The following is a 17157-nucleotide window of genomic DNA, read 5'->3' as shown; positions in this document are numbered from 1 at the left end:
GTCTTCGACCTACACCACAGCTCACAGCAATGCCAGATCCTCAACTCACTGAGCGAGGCCAGAGATCGAACCTACAACCTCATGGTTCCCAATTGGATTTGTTAACCACTGCACCATGACGGGAATTCCCAATTGACACTTATTGATAGACGTGGACAATGAAGTAGTCTGTATTCTTTCTGTGGGTGGATGTCAAGTGCTCACAGTCACTCCTACCAAAACGCACTGCTTTGTCTCTTCTGGTGCCTGAAATCCCATTTATGTGTGTAGTGTAAGTTTTGCTCTTTCTTTTGATGATGCCCTAACCTGTTTATTCTGATCAAAACTGCCATCTAAGAAGAGAGAAGGAGGATTTCAGAGTTCATATTCTCCATAAATGTGTGTGTGAAATTAGGAAAAATTCTCAGCCTTTCTCATCTTCAACTTCCTCATTTGTGAAATGGGGCAATAATATCCACCTTGAGAGGTGGCGTTGAGGAATGGAAGCAATGTGAATAAAGCATCCGTACTTCAACACATGCCTGACACACTGGAAGCAATCGTTGATGGTGTGGAGGTGGTGATGATTAATAACAACTGTGTGTACAGCAAAGGCATATTCCAGGAGAATTATTATTGTGCTTTGATAGGGAATTTTTTCCCAAAGAGTTAGAATGATGGCCAGCCCGCATAAACAGGTCTCCCAATAGCCTCCCTTCTCCTATTGATGTCTACTCATATTTAAAGCATTCAGAGCTATCTCCTTGCCATTAACATCTAGCTCTCTATAGACCTGCCAGCAGGGTGTCCTCCATCCAGCTGTGTCACCTCAAGATCTAAAGAGCTAATAAATCAGCAATGATTTTCTCAGTCCTGTTCCGCATCCTATTGTCAGCATGGCCTCCTCCTTTTCCACGTCCATCTGAGGCTTCCTAATTACTCCAGAAAGCTTTGCTGTATGCTCTAGTCCACAGAATTTGTGCAGTTCCCCTTTCTTCCTGACACCCCCCACTTCCTGGCGACTGGTCATTCATTAGCCCACACTCATAAGCTCTCCATTGTGGTTGTGGTCAATCAACCTCAGCAAGCTCTTGAACTTAGGGACCCTGACCTCTGTTTCTTGTATTCCTTGCAATGCCCTATCACATAGAGCTCTTTAGTTAATCAATGAATCAGTTAATTTTACTCAGTTCCAGAAACTAAAAGGTATTGGGCCGCTCAAACCCATAAAGGTACAGTAGATCTCCAGGCAACTTTAAAATAAGGAAAATGCCATTTGTCCAGATAGGTTCAGTTGTATTTAGAAGTAGGAATATGGACTTCTTAAACATCTCCTGGTGGTCTTTCTAGGTGGATAGTCCTGTCCTGTGTTTTTCGCCCTCTGAGAAACCCTCAGTTGTCTGCGGATTAGGTGGGACTGACCTTTAACAGGAGTCCTTGGTCTCAGCATCTCACGTCCCCATGTTGACCCCATCATCTTCTGAGGGACTTATGCTCAGCATCAATGATGTTAGCCAGAGTGACACGTAATTAGGAAAACAAGGCTTTTCTTACAACCAGAAATAATATGAGACATTCAAAATACACATAGAATATAGTTGTAGATTACGTCATATTTGTCTTCATGTTCTTCTCTCTCTTCTCCACTAAAACAGCTTGATGCTTGACTGTCCTCTAAGTCCCTTCCACTGCTGTCACCTGTGACGCTGGCAACACATTTGCTGGAGGGGAAGCTCATTAACAAGGTTAGTAACTCAGGGCATGGTATTTGTAGGACATTCATTCTGAGTCTTGCATCCAGAAAACAATGGAATATTCTGCGTATCTCCCCACATGACTTCTGCTGCCCCTTAGGGTCTGTTTCTCCTATGAGGGGTCAGAGCTGCCTGACAGGCCGACTGAAATCAGAGGAGTCTTGATTTTAGCCATTTCAGAAAAGAGACCCAGTATTTGAGGAATGATGAGGATATAATTCAATATGAGAAAAGGGCTTGGCGTCGTTCCCATTCTCCATAAGGGGTGTCCACTAGTGTGACTGTTATTTTTGTGACTATCGCTTTATCTACATTTGGACTAGCCCTTGGAACACTACCTCCGGGCCACTTAAATGAAAGCTTGTTTTCTAGAATGAAGTAAGCTGGCAGAATTTTCCATTGTTCATCAAATCTAGGGTAAGTGGTTTGCCTGAGCCGGATATTTCCAGGTCCTGGGTGCGCTCCTGAAAAAACTAATTGCTCTTGCTCCAGGTAGAACATGGTGGAGGAGGCAGCTAATCCACACCTCAAGTTTTTACTTACACTGAGAGGCGAAGAGATAACTTAAATTGTCTGAAAAGGAGCAGCACCCGGCTATACTGGATTCCCAGTGCTTCCCAGATTGTGCGCCAGTAGCTTATTTTTTCCAGCACGGCCCTCTGATAACAATCCCCTCCGTTGCCTGCACTCCTGGCCCCTCATGATGTTTTATTATGGTCCTGCTGAAAGAAAAGGTGTCTGTGCACACTGCAGCTCTTCATCTGGCGTCAGGGATTTCCCTTTGATTTGGAAAGAATAATCTTTCAAATTCCGCTATAAAATATACTGGAGGGAGAGAGAGATTAAGCTCCAGGAATGTGCATGGGTGTTGACATTTGGTCACATCACAAGCTGAAGGTCAATTTTCTGTAGTATTCCTCGGGCGAATGATCAATGGCTCCAAGTCTGAATTATCAGCAGTGCTATTCACCGTTGATTTATGCAACATGGTTTAACTTTGTCTCCATCCTTCCAGATAGTAAAACATAGCCCGGATTCAGGCAGGTACCTCGCAGACACCAGGAGCAACTCCACAGCCCCCTCCTTGCCCTCTCCCTGGTTCTGCCCAGAATGTTTATGATGAATAGCCAGCTATCTCCTCCTTGGCAGCCGTCCCTGCTTTCCGGGAGCGTGGAATTGCCCACATTCACATTTGCAAACAGAGGCTCACTCAAGTGTCACTAAAGGAGAGGGGTGGAGCCAAAAAGGCTTTAAAAAGGAAAGGGGAGTCCTTCTACTTCTCAAAAAGGGAACCGTGTTTGGGGAAGAATCAAATGTCCATATTTCTTCTTTCAGCCTTATCAAGGGTTCTGGTTGGAACTTTCCACCAATTTTTTCCTTGTTTTCCTCTCTCTAGCCGTGGCTCTGCCACTCTCTGCCTGTCACAGTGAAGTCAGCAGCAGGCCTCCAGGGCAAGGCTGTGAAACTGTGAAATTTGCCATAAGGGTGTCAGGTATTTCTTACTGGCTTCCCAGAATTTTAGATCAAGAAACCTTTCCCTGGCGTGTCCCCTTCAGGTTGCATTTGGACGCTGTCTTGAGTTGAAGGAGAAGGAGCTGTAGAGGGCAAGAGCAAAGCAGCAGAGGAAAAATGCCCCAGAGCTGCAGGCCAACCCGGGTGGACACGCTGCGCGTCAGACATACCCACCTTGCCCGGGCTATGCTCAAGCAGAATCAACTTATTTTCTACTGAGAGTTCAAGCCCTTCAAGATAATGCTGCTCTTCCTTATCCTTCTGTTGCCGGTAGTTTTGAAATTTAGTTTTGTCAGCCTCTCAGCACCAGCGCGCTGGAACTGTCCTGCAGGCTTTCCCTCAGGAAACGGGAATGCCACTTGTGTGGGTAAGTAATTCCATCAAAAGGAGCTCACATCTTCCCAGAAACTGTCCTCTGACACCTGTTCATTCTGTCTTGTATACGTGGCATTTTTTTCTGATTTGCCTTTGGGTGTGTGTATTTGCTAGCTTTTTGTTTTCTGATGCATGTGTATTTCCTTATAGGTTACCAGAGCTAAGTTGCCACTAACTCTAAAAATTCATGGCTCTCAAACTGTTCTTCTGTGTGTGAGTGAATAGGTCTCATTTTAAAGAGCTGAACATATCTCTTCATATAAACCTCCGTCTTTATTCTGAAATGAGGAGTGACTAAATACTTAGTTGATTTGTTCTATACGGGAAACTGGGGAAACAGATGGCTGTGTGTGTGAATTGTTTCATTTAAGCCATAAAGAAAAAAAAAATCCCCCTTTGGATAATTTTGGGTAAGAAATTCAGAGGTTGCTAAAAATCAGTGACAAATGAGAAGGGAAGTGAGAACAAATGTGATTTTATCCTTGTGAAAGTTAAGCTAAGTTTGAAGTGAAACCTCCTCCCCATTCCCCCCCTCCCGCTGTTTCTGAAGCTCTGACGCAGCTCCAGTTTTTAGTAACAGGTGCACTGTAACTTTGGCAATGGTGAGAAACGACAATATGCTACAACCCTTCCCATTATTAAATGGGTTTTTCATCAAGAGGAAGTAGGAATTCTACTGAATGCAGAATAACAATGCTGAATAAGGATTTTGCCTGAAAAACGTTCTCTCTCTCTATTGATTCATTGTATTTAATCCTTGGGTGAGTCTGCTCAAGCCTGCTGCTCAAACAAGGCAGCCGTTTCTATCTATTACAGAGCATGCACTACCCTCATATTCCTTTCTTGTCATTTTGCCCTTTTGAGAAGGGGTCTGGCTCCCAAAAAGAGGTAGGTAGAGGGAAACACGGTAAAATTTCCAGAAGAGAAACCTCTGGAAGATAGTGCAAAATACTGAGAATAAAGGGAACAGTTCTGAGCCAAACTGCTGACGCTGGGTTCCTGTGCTGGCTCTGCCACGAAGGAAGTGACCAATGAGGAAGTCAGGACTCTGTCACCAGGCGACATTCATTAGAACAGGTGAGCAGAACCCTAGGATATTGGAAGGAAGGACTGAATTCTAATTATCTCTATGTCCCCAGCACCTGGAACCTTCCTGCTCAGTAAGTTCTTGCTGAATGAATGAGTCTTTCCCTGATCTGCTGACTCCACAGTCCTAAAGATGAGCTACCAAAAGGGAATGACAAAAGACAAAAACGTCCTCATGAACCCATTACTCTGCTGCTGGAGGCAGAAGTAAACTTTTGCACATAAATGTCGAGTGGTCTGGACCCCCTTTGGGCTGAGGGAATCTTCCCGAGAGTAGTTGGCAAGTGACCAGAGTCAGGCACTGCCATCTGCATGGGATGAGGGGAGACAGTGGGAGCCAGTCAGGACGAGTCGAGAGCCTAGCAGGGCAAAAATAACAAGGAAATGAACTTTTACACATGGGAACAATCTGATTCCTGATAGGAAGTGAGCCTGGCCCATGCTTCTTGCCACCCCTGCCAGTGGCTCAAAAATGTTTTCACTGAGGCTGGTTGAAGAAATAAACTTGAAGCCCAGGATAGAAACAATGAGTTGGGGGGACTCTGTCACAGAGAGGAAGGAGCAGAGGTTTTAGAAGCAAACACACTTCATTTCAAATCCATGCTACCTACTTAATACTTGAGTTAAAGCAGAATTTTGGGGAATTCCCTTTGTGGCTCAGCAGAAACGAACCTGACTGGTATCCATGAGGATGTGGGTTTACTCCTTGGCCTCACTCAGTGGGTTAAGGATCTGGTGTTGCCTTGAGCTGTGGTGTAGGTCGCAGACGTGGCTCAGATCCCGTGTTACTGTGGCTGTGGCTGGCAGCTGCAGCTCTGATTGACTCTTAGCCCGGGGACCTCCATATGGGGCAGGTGCAGCCCTAAAAAGACCAAAAAAAAGGTGGAATGTTACTGAAAACCAATAATACTTCCTTTCAGGATTATTGTGGAGATTCTTTAAGATAACATGGGAAATTCATCCACCACGCAGGCTAACAGATTGTACTCAATAAATGTCCTCTTGGCTCCTTATCTTGGCTAAATCTCTTTGATCAACTCATATGACAAGATGCCTTATTGGAACACTGCAATGACATGGCACAGATCCCATGGAGTGTGGAATGTCCGGGTGCCACTCTGTGACTCTCTGTTTCTTTGCTCCCTCATTTCTTACAAGTCACAGGTCTAAACCCCCTCCTTTACACTCCATGTCTTGTGTTAGCTGGTAACTGCCTGGGTCACACCCTATGCCCATGCATTTCAGAGGATAGTATTTCTTTTCCTTAAATAGATACGGTGCCATCATCTATTTTTCCTCTAATTAAATTCTACTTGCCTTGGTCCTTGCCCTTGACATTGACACAGACCACCTGTGGCCAGCCTGACCCAACAAAAAGAGTGCTTTGTAGTCTGATTCAGGTAACTATGCAAGGTAGTCTTGCATGGGACTGTAGAACCAGATAAACCAAGAGATAACAATACAGAATTGGGTTTTCTTTTCATTCCTCCTCTCCCCCACACCTCCTGTGTCTTTTTTTTTTTTTTAACCAACCGAGTATTCTGTTAGCTTCTGTTTGAGTTACAGTACATAAGGAGAGCAATAAGGAAAACTGCTGAAAAGTGGCTTCTGAACTTTCAAGCCTGTTTGCCCCAGGGGAGAATAGCAGTTGAAAAGCACCTGTTCCTGTTTGATGTCTGTACCTGCATTATTTATATGAACTCTTCCGGTGAATAAAGTGAGGAAGAAGCACAGGCCAGGTCTCAGAGAGCTGGCTGCAGGATGGATCCTGGGGAAATCACTTTTAGCTGTAAACAGTGAAATCACTGATTTCAGCACCAGCTAAGCCTGGGTCAGCTTCCCAGTCATGTGCAAACCAAAGTAATTCCATGATCAAAATCTTGTTTGCTTTTTCAGCCAGAGTTATGCAAAAGCCTTAAAAAATAAAAACTGCAAAAAATTTACAGGAATGATCTTTTGTGCATACCCCCTGAATAAAACCATCCCCTGAGTTCTCAGTGGGTTTGTAGTCTTTGAAGGGTAGTAGAGCTTGGTGATAAACAGCTTACATCTTGGAGACCACCTGCCTGGGTTCAAATCCCAGTTGTGCTGCCTGTGAGCTGTGTCTCATTGTGTTCATTGTGAAAAAGATAGTTACTTCCTCCTCCCAACATTGTCATCAGGATTGTGGTACAGTATTTGTTTTCAGTGCTGGCTCTATGTTAGAAACCACCAATGTCCAGGTTACCACTCAGCTGATGTGGTCAGAGTCCTTCCAGGGGTTGAATCTGGGCATCATTTTCTGTGACTTTCCCTTGGTGATTGTAACAGGCAGAATGGGCTGCCCGGGCTTAGGACCACTTAGTTAATGCATGTAAGGTGTACAAAACCGAGCCTGGTATGTAACAAACCCTCAGAAAGTCTTAGCTGCTATTAATATTTCTATCATTGTTAAAATTATGGCATTGGTGGAGTTCCTGTCGTGGCGCAGTGGTTAACGGATCTGACTAGGAACCATGAGGTTGCGGGTTTGATCCCTGGCCTTGCTTGCCTTGCTCAGTGGGTTGAGGATCTGGCGTTGCTGTGAGCTGTGGTGTAGGTCACAGATGCTGCTCGGATCCCGTGTTGCTGTGGCTCTGGTGTAGGCTGGTGGCTACAGCTCCGATTCAACCCCTAGCCTGGGAACCTCCATATGCCGAGGCAGTGGCCCTAGAAAAAGCAAAAAAAAAAAAAAAATATGTCATTGGTGGTGATGGTAGTTTTTCTAAATATGGCTTAGTTGCTTCTATATTAATTGCGTTTCTTTTACACATGGAAAAACGCCACATTCGAAAACCTGATGGTGGTTTTATACCATCACAATTTGTAGTCAAAACAATTTCAACATACATAACTTGTATTTTTGTGCTCCAAAGAAATGATAATTAAAAATACAAAACCATATCAAACTGGTTTGAGTGAGTGCCCTTGTGCAATTTCAGCCTCAATATTTGTCTTTCTGTGACATCAACTGATAAAAAATTCCACTGAGAGCAAAGTAAGTCTGCTTGTTAGATTTCTTACTGGTAGTAAGTCGAACAACAGCACAAACAAGCCACTTGAAAGTGATTATTTCCATTTCTTCCAAAAATTTTTTCTTTTTTCGTTCTGTTTGGAGATCTTTAAATTTGTAAAGTTGTTGAGGGCATTTTTTTTTTTTTTTGCTTTTTCTAGGACCACTGCCTCAGCATATGGAGGTTCCCAGGCTAGGGGTCGAATCGGAGCAAGTTAGTCTTCAAATTAATTTACATTTTTGAGCTAGTTGGAGGTTGTCTATTTTATTTGACATTTAGTTTAGAAGTTGGAAAGTGAGAATTATTTGTTTATGTCACCGTAGAGTAAGTCATTGTTTCCCATCAAAAGCAAAAGGACTGGTAATTTGGCCTAAGTAAATTCTACAAATTTGCCTTCATGAAAATCCATCTGAAATAATTCCTTGTATAGTATAAGCAGTTCTAAAACAAAAACAAACAAACAAACAAAAAAAACCCACTCCAAACTCCCTCACACTGGTAAAAAAGTTACATTGTGGGCATGTGCCCTCAATACATGCTTGTTTATTTATTAGTTACTTACATCTTATATATACTAATATTACAAGCATTATACAACACATAATATTTCTAACACTTTTCTCTCCACACCCTCTTACTATCTTTAAGTAGGAGAGACTTACTTGGGAAGACTGTTTCAGAGACGTAGGAAAATGGTGAAACAAATGCTTTGTCCTTCTTCCTTATTAGCTCAGCTCTTTTACTTAAGCATGAAGAGAAAAGCAGAGATTGCTAATTTCTTTTCAAGTAAAGGGGAGTTATTTATAGTGAGTGACTTTTCTTGGAGGGTCTAAGGGTACAAGTAGAAATCGATCTCCCCAGTTGGCTACCTCAGTGCCCCAGGATCCTTCCAACAGTTGAGGTGCACTGCCGCTCTTTCACAAGGGCCAGAAGAACAGACCACATCTTTAAGAACAGGCTGCAGTTGCATAAATTCCCAAGCCCTCTTAGGATGTTTAAATACAAATGGCCTGTGCCCCCTCCCCTGTTCTGGAGAAGGCCAGTGCTTCCCTCCTGTGTCTCGGAGGATTGCTGGGCATGAGGACGGAGATGCGGAAGGGAGGGCTCTGTGTCCACTTGGTCCTTCCACCGAATTATCGACGTCTCTGTGCTTTGCTTCCCTTACGAGCTGTCCCTTTCCACTCTCTCCCCTGACATCCACACCACCGTGTTTCCCTTCTGAAAAGAGCCAGTGCCTTGGACTCTAAGGCTACAGACTTTACCTGAAGGCCTGGGGGAAAAAAACAGTCATGGTCACATCCTGATCCAGCCCATCAAACAACTAGAACAAAATGTTTTCATTCCTGTACTTAAAAATGAAGTAAATGCCGTCTCTCTGGGGCACCCGCCTCTTGCCATCTTAGCCGCCTAAGATCTTCGTGCTCTCAGGTACCTGCATCTACACCTAGTTCTCTTTTGTCGGCCTCCTTCCTCTACCTCAGTGACCTACAGCCTCAAGTAGAACATGGGAGATTTCTTTCTCCTCCAGTTCTCTTTTCTTGATCATATCCTAGGCCTCTCTAATAAATAATAATATTTTTTTTTCCCTTTTCTAGGGCCACTCCGGTGGCATATGGAGGTTCCCAGGCTAGGAGTCGAATCGGAGCTGTAGCCCCTGGCCTACACCACAGCCACAGCAATGCCAGATCCAAACCGCATCTGCAACCTACACCACAGCTCACAGCAACACCGGATCCTTAACCCACTGAGCAAGGCCAGGGATCAAACCTGTAACCTCATGGTTCCTTGTCGGATTCATTAACCACTGCACCACGACGGGAACTCCTAAATAATAATTTTTTAAAAACTTTAAAAATGATTTAATAGTACACTTAAGTGTCTTAGAAAACAAAACAGTTGTTTCTAGAAGAGAAATTCTGCAAAAAAAAAAAAAAAAGGGTGGGGCAGTGAGTAGGGAGTTCTCTGTTTAAGGATTCGGCATTGTCAGCGGGGCTGTGGCTAGGATATGATCCTTGGCACCCCACGGTGGCCAAAAGCACAAACAAACAAACAAAGAACGAGAAGTTCTAACCACAGGTTCAACCAATCTTTTCACTTTTCTTTCCACAATGGCCGAATAACAAGTTTGAGACAGAGGAACTGGGAGGCAGGTCCCAGGCAGTGGGAATACCACCTGAAGAAGAGACTTTTCCTGGACTCTCAGGCTGGGAAGGGGCTGCGAAATTCCAGGGTGGGGAGTGCCCTTGCTTTGGCCTGGTGGACACAGGTCAGAAGTGAGGCAGGACACTGCCTTGAAAGGAGACCTTCATAGGTCTGGTCATGGCCAACCATTACAAGGTAATCTGTGCCTTGTTCTTTTCTATTAATCACCAGTCTTTAATGAAGGTCTTATTAAAATTTGGAGATTGATCTCACTTGTGCTGGGGAAAATGAGAAAAAGGCCAGTCCTGCTTTTCAGGCGAAACGGTAGAGTGAGTGGCAGGCAGGAGGGATTTCTTTCATAAGCACTGTGGCCTCACAGTGATGTATCCAGAGGTGGGAGAAGGATGGATGAGAGTCTCCAGAGGAGGCAGATGAGAGGCAGAACATTCCGCAGTCAGTGGTCTACCCTTAGGAGAATCAAGTAGTTGGGATTATGAAGCAATTATTATGTCTCCTCTCTTATTTTTATCACTGACTTGTCAATTCTATTGCACTAAGTTATTTAGATTAACACATCTTGTCTCTTAATCCAGTTAGAGTTAAAAAAGCAAACATCAGAACTCAGATGAAAGGTAACAAAAATTTCTAACTCAGAAAATAAGTCTTCTAAAATCTGTTCAACTTTCTTAACCTTTTAGTCACTTTGATTATAGTGGGAAAAAGTAGGGAAAGAAACGAGTAACTTTCTAACATGTGTAAATGGCCTGATCTAAGATATCTCAGCAATTATTTTAATGAAGTAGTTTTGTAAACTTGTTCTGAACAAAATATTACAGTCTCAATAACTAACCTCAGTAGCTGGAAAGCTTTCTCAGAATGTCCAGGTCAGTTTTAAACAACATGCTTTCTTTCAAGGAATTCCTAAATATTTTTTCAAGAAATTCTCACATTCCATAAAGCAGTTTAATGTTTAGTTTTAGTAAAAACTCCAAATTTGAACAATCCTAGAGCTAGGGAACCAAATGCTAGTTTCCTTATGTTGTAATTTCTAATGTTAGAGTCAGAATTAACTTGAAGAAAGTACTGAGAAGAAAATCAACTACAGCAACAACAAAAACCTTGACCATGGAACGTAATTTTGTCCTCCACTGTGTATCTACTTCTTGCCTACAGATCAGCTCTTTCGTCCAAAATGCTAATACTACTCACCATGAAGGATGTTTTTTTCTTCTACAAACTGTCATTGTATAAACAGGTCAAAGATGGAACATCCATCAAACTCAGCGCTGTCATAATATATGGCTGCCGACATGAATCCTGTGCGTTTTGGGTCCTTCCCTAATGAGGTTTAAAAACATACTTAGAGGCAGAGCTCCCAGGGATCTTCTGATGGTTTTCCCCTCCCCTCTGAAGCATACAGTTATTCTATTTACTACAGGAATTTAATCTTTCCTTGGTTTACAGGGAAATTGCTAAAGTTGCTATCATTGATGTTAATTTACCCAGTGTGTGGAAAGATATATCTTTTTAAAAATTTATTTATTTATTTATTTATTTATTTATTTATTTATTTATTTATTTATTTTTATGGCTGCACCTGCGGCATATGGAAGTGCCTAGGCTAGGGGTTGAAACAGAGCTGCAGCTGCCGGTCTACACCATAGCCACAGCCACACCAGATCTGAGCCACCTCTGCGACCTATGCAGCAGCTTGTGGCAACACAGGATCCTTAACCCCAGGAGCAAGACCAGGGATTGAATCTGCATCCTCATGGATTCCAGTTGGGTTCTTAACCCGCTGAGTCACAATGGGAACTCACGAAAGGTATGTCTTTTAGATTCAAACAACATTGTTGAGAATTTTAAAGGCTCTGAGTGGATCAAAAGTCATTATATTTTGGAAAACGTATTTGAAAAAACTTCTGAAATGTTTATATTTTTGGCTATTCTAATGAATAATGGCAAAATTTTCATGTAAGAGGAAAAAATAAGGTATGTGAAGAAAACTTAACATAGCAAATCTCAGTGCATTTAAAAGGCACCCAATACTCATGAGAAGATGATAGGGGACTGTTTTTTAACATTAATGTATTATCTTCTGGAACAGAAAGCAAAAGAGAAGCAGCCTCTGCATGGCTATCCCTCTTTAGTGCAGGCTATGTGGATGCGTATGAAGTGACCAGGTTTTATTACTTCCAATAGACAGAATAAACTGCCATTTTTCAAACAAAGGATACATTTTAGACAGAGTGAATTGTGGCTGGTGCTTTACACAAGTGGACTAATCTTGCCCCAGGAAAAAACGAAGCCATTTCGGACAGGTGTTGGCTCCAGTGCCCCACTTGCTTGTGCCCTGTATGAAGGGGCTTCCTCTCATGTAAAAAATGCAGTAAGCCTGGCAGGTCCTGGTAGGCCTCAGCTTTTGAAATTGATAAGGTCCAATTATGTAGTTGATATGAGCTGCTAACACTTACCTCACAGGATTGTTATGCAGACCAAATAAATTAATTCATGTAAGGTGATTAGAATCTTGTCTGACATATAGTGAGTTCTCAGTAACTATGACCTCTTACTCTACCAAATACCATAAGCTGAGACATATTAGAAATACCTTCACTTTGTATAATTTTTCTAAGACCTATTTCTTTAGATTTTCAACATCTCTTAGAGAAGTCTGAAGTTGTTTATTTATTTTTATTTTTATTTTTATTTTTTTTTGGCTTTTTGCCATTTCTTGGGCTGCTCCTGTGGCATATGGAGGTTCCCAGGCTAGGGGTCGAATTGGAGCCATAGCCACCATCCTATGCCAGAGCCACAGCAGTGTGGGATCCGAGCCGCGTCTGCAACATACACCACAGCTCATGGCAAAGTTGGATCCTTAACCCACTGAGCAAGGCCAGAGATTGAACCCACAACCTCCTGGTTCCTAGTCGGATTCGTTAACCGCTGAGCCACAACGGGAACTCCTGAAGTTGGTTTTTTGGCATGAGCCAAATCCTAACAATCATCTTAGAGTATTCTCTGTGATTTGTTACTATCCTTGATGGATGGAGTATGGCACACAATCGCCAATTAATTATTTTTCTAAATAACTATTCTTGGATTTGTTCAAGGATTTACCTTCAACATGCCAAGAAAATTATATGAAGTATTTTTTCTCTGTATTTCTACAGCAATATATAGAGCTAAGGGCTTAGAAATTAGTATTGGTCAAGGTGGGATTAGTGAGAACAATGGAACTGGATTCAAGACACATCAAAATTCGAACACTTCTTCATTTTCTTTTGTTTCTGTCCATTTGACTAGAAATACTCAGAATGGTACTGAAGGCTCCCTGGAGGTTTTGGATATTATAGCAAAAATGACTAAAGCCTCATACTCTTAACAAAATACTTGTTCCTTCTGCTCCCTGCTGCGGTAAAACCTGCGTAAAATAATACATGGAAAACCACATGACAATAGATTAAATGTGTTCTTTGCCAGCAAATACTACTGAAATCTTCATAGAAAGCATTACTGACATTTTAAAGAAAGAAGTATTAGAAAAATCATACAGTTTGAGAGTAAAGGTGTTTCTGATATACGGTATTTTCTAGAAACTAATAGTGAACATTTACTGAGAACTCACTGTATGTCAGGGGAAATTCTAAGGACTTAGCATGAATTAATTTATTTAGTCTTCATAATAATCCTGTGAACTAAATAAGTCCTATTATCATCTCCATTTCCAAGATGCCACTGGCTCAGATCCCACATTGCTGTGGCTGTGGTGTAGGCTGGCAGCTGGAGCTTCTATTTGAACCATAGCCTAGGAACTTTCATATGCTGTGGGTGTGGCCCTAAAGAAAGCAAAAAAAAAAAAAAAGGACTCCTGCTCTGCCCTCTAATCCCTTGACATTCACCCAGGGGTGGGGGTGGGGAGCTTAACAAAAAGAGGCTAAACTGGATTCTTTTAATTTTGTAAGGGCCACACCTGCAGCATGCAAAAGTTCCCAGGCTCGGAGTTCCCGTCGTGGCGCAGTGGTTAACGAACCCGACTAGGAACCATGAGGTCGCGGGTTCGGTCCCTGCCCTTGCTCAGTGGGTTAAGGATCCGGCGTTGCCGTGAGCTGTGGTGTATGTTGCAGACGCGGCTCGGATCCCGCGTTGCTGTGGCTCTGGCGTAGGCCGGGGGCTGCAGCTCCGATTCGACCCCTAGCCTGGGAACCTCCATATGCCGCGGGAGCAGCCCAAAGAAATAGCAAAAAGACAAAAAAAAAAGTTCCCAGGCTAGAGGTTGAATTGGAGCTGCAGCTGCCGGCCTATGCCACAGCCAGAGCAACGCCAGATCCAAGCAGTGTCTGCGACCTACACTGCAGCTTGTGGCAATGCCAAATCCTTAACCTACTAAGTGAGGCCAGGGATTGAACCTCATGAATACTAGTCAGGTTTTTAACCCACCGGAGCCACAACAAGAAGTCCTAAACTAGATTCTTTATGATGCTTTGTACTGAATGGAGAGAGAGAAACTATGAAACTCTTTGTCCCACATGCTTCCTGAAGAGTATCTGGAAGCAGAGCACACATGAGAACAATCAAAAGTTACATATTTTTCTTTTTAAAAAAGGACAAGTGTTTCAAATTTCTTTTTACCTTTTCTGTGATCATAAATAGATGTTACTGGTATCCTACTCACAAAATAACTAAAACAACAGAACTTTATCCCTCCAAGTTAAAGGTGACCTTCTAACATGAGTGAGAAAGTGACTTGCTGATTGTAGGAACTTAATGATGAAGAGAGCAATTTGAAAACTGATATTGGAAATGTTTCTGTTGCCATGTGATTTGGCTATTGAATCAATGCCAATATGTAAACAGAATTTTCCAAGCTAGTTTTAAAAATTTCTAAGTAAAGAATTTTGGTCTCTCTAATTTCATGTGTTAAAAATATAAAGTGTGACACCTGGCTAGTTTGCATTTACTGATTAAAATACAGGAAGGCAGAAATTTGCTAGTCTAATTCATTAAAATTTGTGAATAATTGATGATGTAATTAAAAAGTGTATTTTGGGATTTTGTAAATATAGCCGATGAAGCATTTCTTGCATTTGATATAGATATAATTGTGAAATATCTTTTTTCTATGACAGTTATCAAAGACTAAGTATCAAGACATATTGAAGTTTAAGCCAAATATTTGAATTCCTATATCAAAAATTTAATCTTTTAATCTAAATTAAATCAACTTTAATCTTTCTAATAAATGCAAATAAATCAGAAGATGTTTCACAAACTCAATTTTTAATATACAGAGGGATGTGGGGGGCTGTGTGACATCCTCAACTGGAAATGTCTAGTAGAGAGTAGAAAACACAGGAGCAAAACTGCAGAGAACAGGTCAAGATAGTGATTTCTGAGTCTTGCCGTGTGTGTGTGTGTGTGTGTGTGTGTGTGTGTGTGTGAGTGAGAGAGAGATACATCTTGAAAAACTTCTGCTTTAATGTTGGGGAATGCATTTTAGTCTGGTAGCATTAATCTTTAAATAAAGTTGGACATAATTTATGCTGACAAGCTGAGGGATATTTAAACATGCTTACTTAAGATGAAGAATTACCTATAGCACAGGAATCTTCTAACAGCGATCACTGTTGTGCAAAACTGCATTATGACGATTTTTTTTAAGTTTTGAGCTATGATATTAGCCAAATTATAGACACATAAATTACTGGAATCAACTAGAAAGTCCAGAAATAGGCTTACATAAATATGGCCATTTGATCTTTGACAATGGCACAAAGCACTTCCATAGAGAAAGGAAAATCTTTTCAATAAATGATGCTGGGTCAGTTAAACATCTATGAGCAAAATAATGAACCTCAATCTAAACCACACACCTTTGACAAAAAGGATCCACTCAAAATGGATCATAGATCTAGGTTTAAGATGTAAAAGTCTAAAACTTTTAGAAGAAAACATAGAAATCTTTATGTCCTGGGGTTAAGAGTTCTTTGAAATGACACCCAAAGCATGATATACAAAAGAAAAAAATTGATAAACTGTACCTCATCAAAGTGAAAACTTTTGCTTTGACAAAGGCAATGTCAAGAGCATGAAACATGGAAGAAAACATTTGCAAATCACTTATCTGACAAAGGACTTTTACCTAATGTATACTTTAAAAAAAAACAACTTTCAAATGCAACATTAAGAATATTAATAACCTACCTTAAAAATGGACAAAGGATTTAAATAGAGTCACCAAAAAGATATAAGGGTGGTAAATAAGTCCATGAGAAGATGTTCAACACTGCTAACTGTTTTATGCTGACTGTGGCCCCCAAATATATCTACATCTTAATTCCCGGAACTTGTGAATGTTAACATGGCAAAAAGGACTTCACAAATGGGATCTTGAGATGGGGTGATTATCCCGGATTATCTAAGTGGATCCTAAATGCAGTCACCGGCATCCTTATAAGAGGGAGGTCAGAAGGTCAAAGGAGGAAGAAGGTGATGGAAGCAAAGGGACATTTGAAGGTGGCACACTACTGGCTTTGAAGGAGGAGAAAGGGGCCATGAGTGAAGGAATGCAGGGGGTCATTATAAATGGGATGCACTATATTATAGAATTAAATATAAAAATAGCCAGGTGGCATAAGGATAGGAATCCATTGAAGGACACCCACCTTCTAGTTAGTTCCTGGGACATGGATGGATGCAGAGGATCCAGCCTTTTGGTGAGATGCTTAGAACAGTGTTTCCTGAAGTGGGTTCCTTGACAGAGCTCAACTACAAGATGTTAAGAAGTTCCTGAGGAATTCTGTTTGGGATAAGCATGATGTTTAAAAGCTAAGTTCTCTGATCAGAAAGACATGGCTTTAAATCCCCACCTGGTTATTTACTGGACATCGGTTATGGATTGGAGAGCATTTACCTCCTAAAGTTACCCCATTAGATGAAATAATACATTTAATGTGTTACCCCAGAGATAACACTTAAGATGTTGGCTACCACTAGTCTGAGGATCTTTTCCATCCATTTACCATTTGATTCTTCTTGGAGAATCAAAATGTACAATTGCCCACTAAAGATTGAGCAGCTCTATTGGAAAAGAACAAGTTCAATTTTGTGAACTTGCTAGCCTCCATTTTACTATCCTGAGGACCTGGGAATAGATCCTCTTCAGCTTGATAATGAGAATATGTTTGAGGGTCAGGAAGGGGCTTTTCGTAATCGACCTCTGTGCCACGGGGGGGGGCAGTTCTCTGTAGTCACTAATGAGCATCTTTAATGTGCTC

General features: G+C 41.7%; 1 protein-coding gene across 4 annotated transcripts in view; it reads left to right on the top strand.

Annotated features, from left to right (window-relative positions):
* Positions 1 to 3003: 3003 nt before the first annotated feature.
* EGF (epidermal growth factor) overlaps positions 3004 to 17157 on the top strand; it is a 92636-nt gene continuing 78482 nt past the window's right edge. For all 4 annotated transcript variants that reach the window (XM_047798848.1, XM_047798846.1, XM_047798847.1 and 1 more), the window contains exon 1: positions 3004 to 3612. In XM_047798848.1, coding sequence (XP_047654804.1) covers positions 3486 to 3612 — 127 coding nt within the window. In that variant the 5' untranslated portion in view covers positions 3004 to 3485. The remainder of the gene's footprint in view (positions 3613 to 17157) is intronic.

This window comes from Phacochoerus africanus, chromosome 10 (assembly GCF_016906955.1).
Source record: "Phacochoerus africanus isolate WHEZ1 chromosome 10, ROS_Pafr_v1, whole genome shotgun sequence".
NCBI classification, from domain to species: Eukaryota; Metazoa; Chordata; class Mammalia; order Artiodactyla; family Suidae; genus Phacochoerus; species Phacochoerus africanus.
Note: the sequence above shows the minus strand (reverse complement) of the source record. Positions and strands in the feature narration are given on the sequence as shown.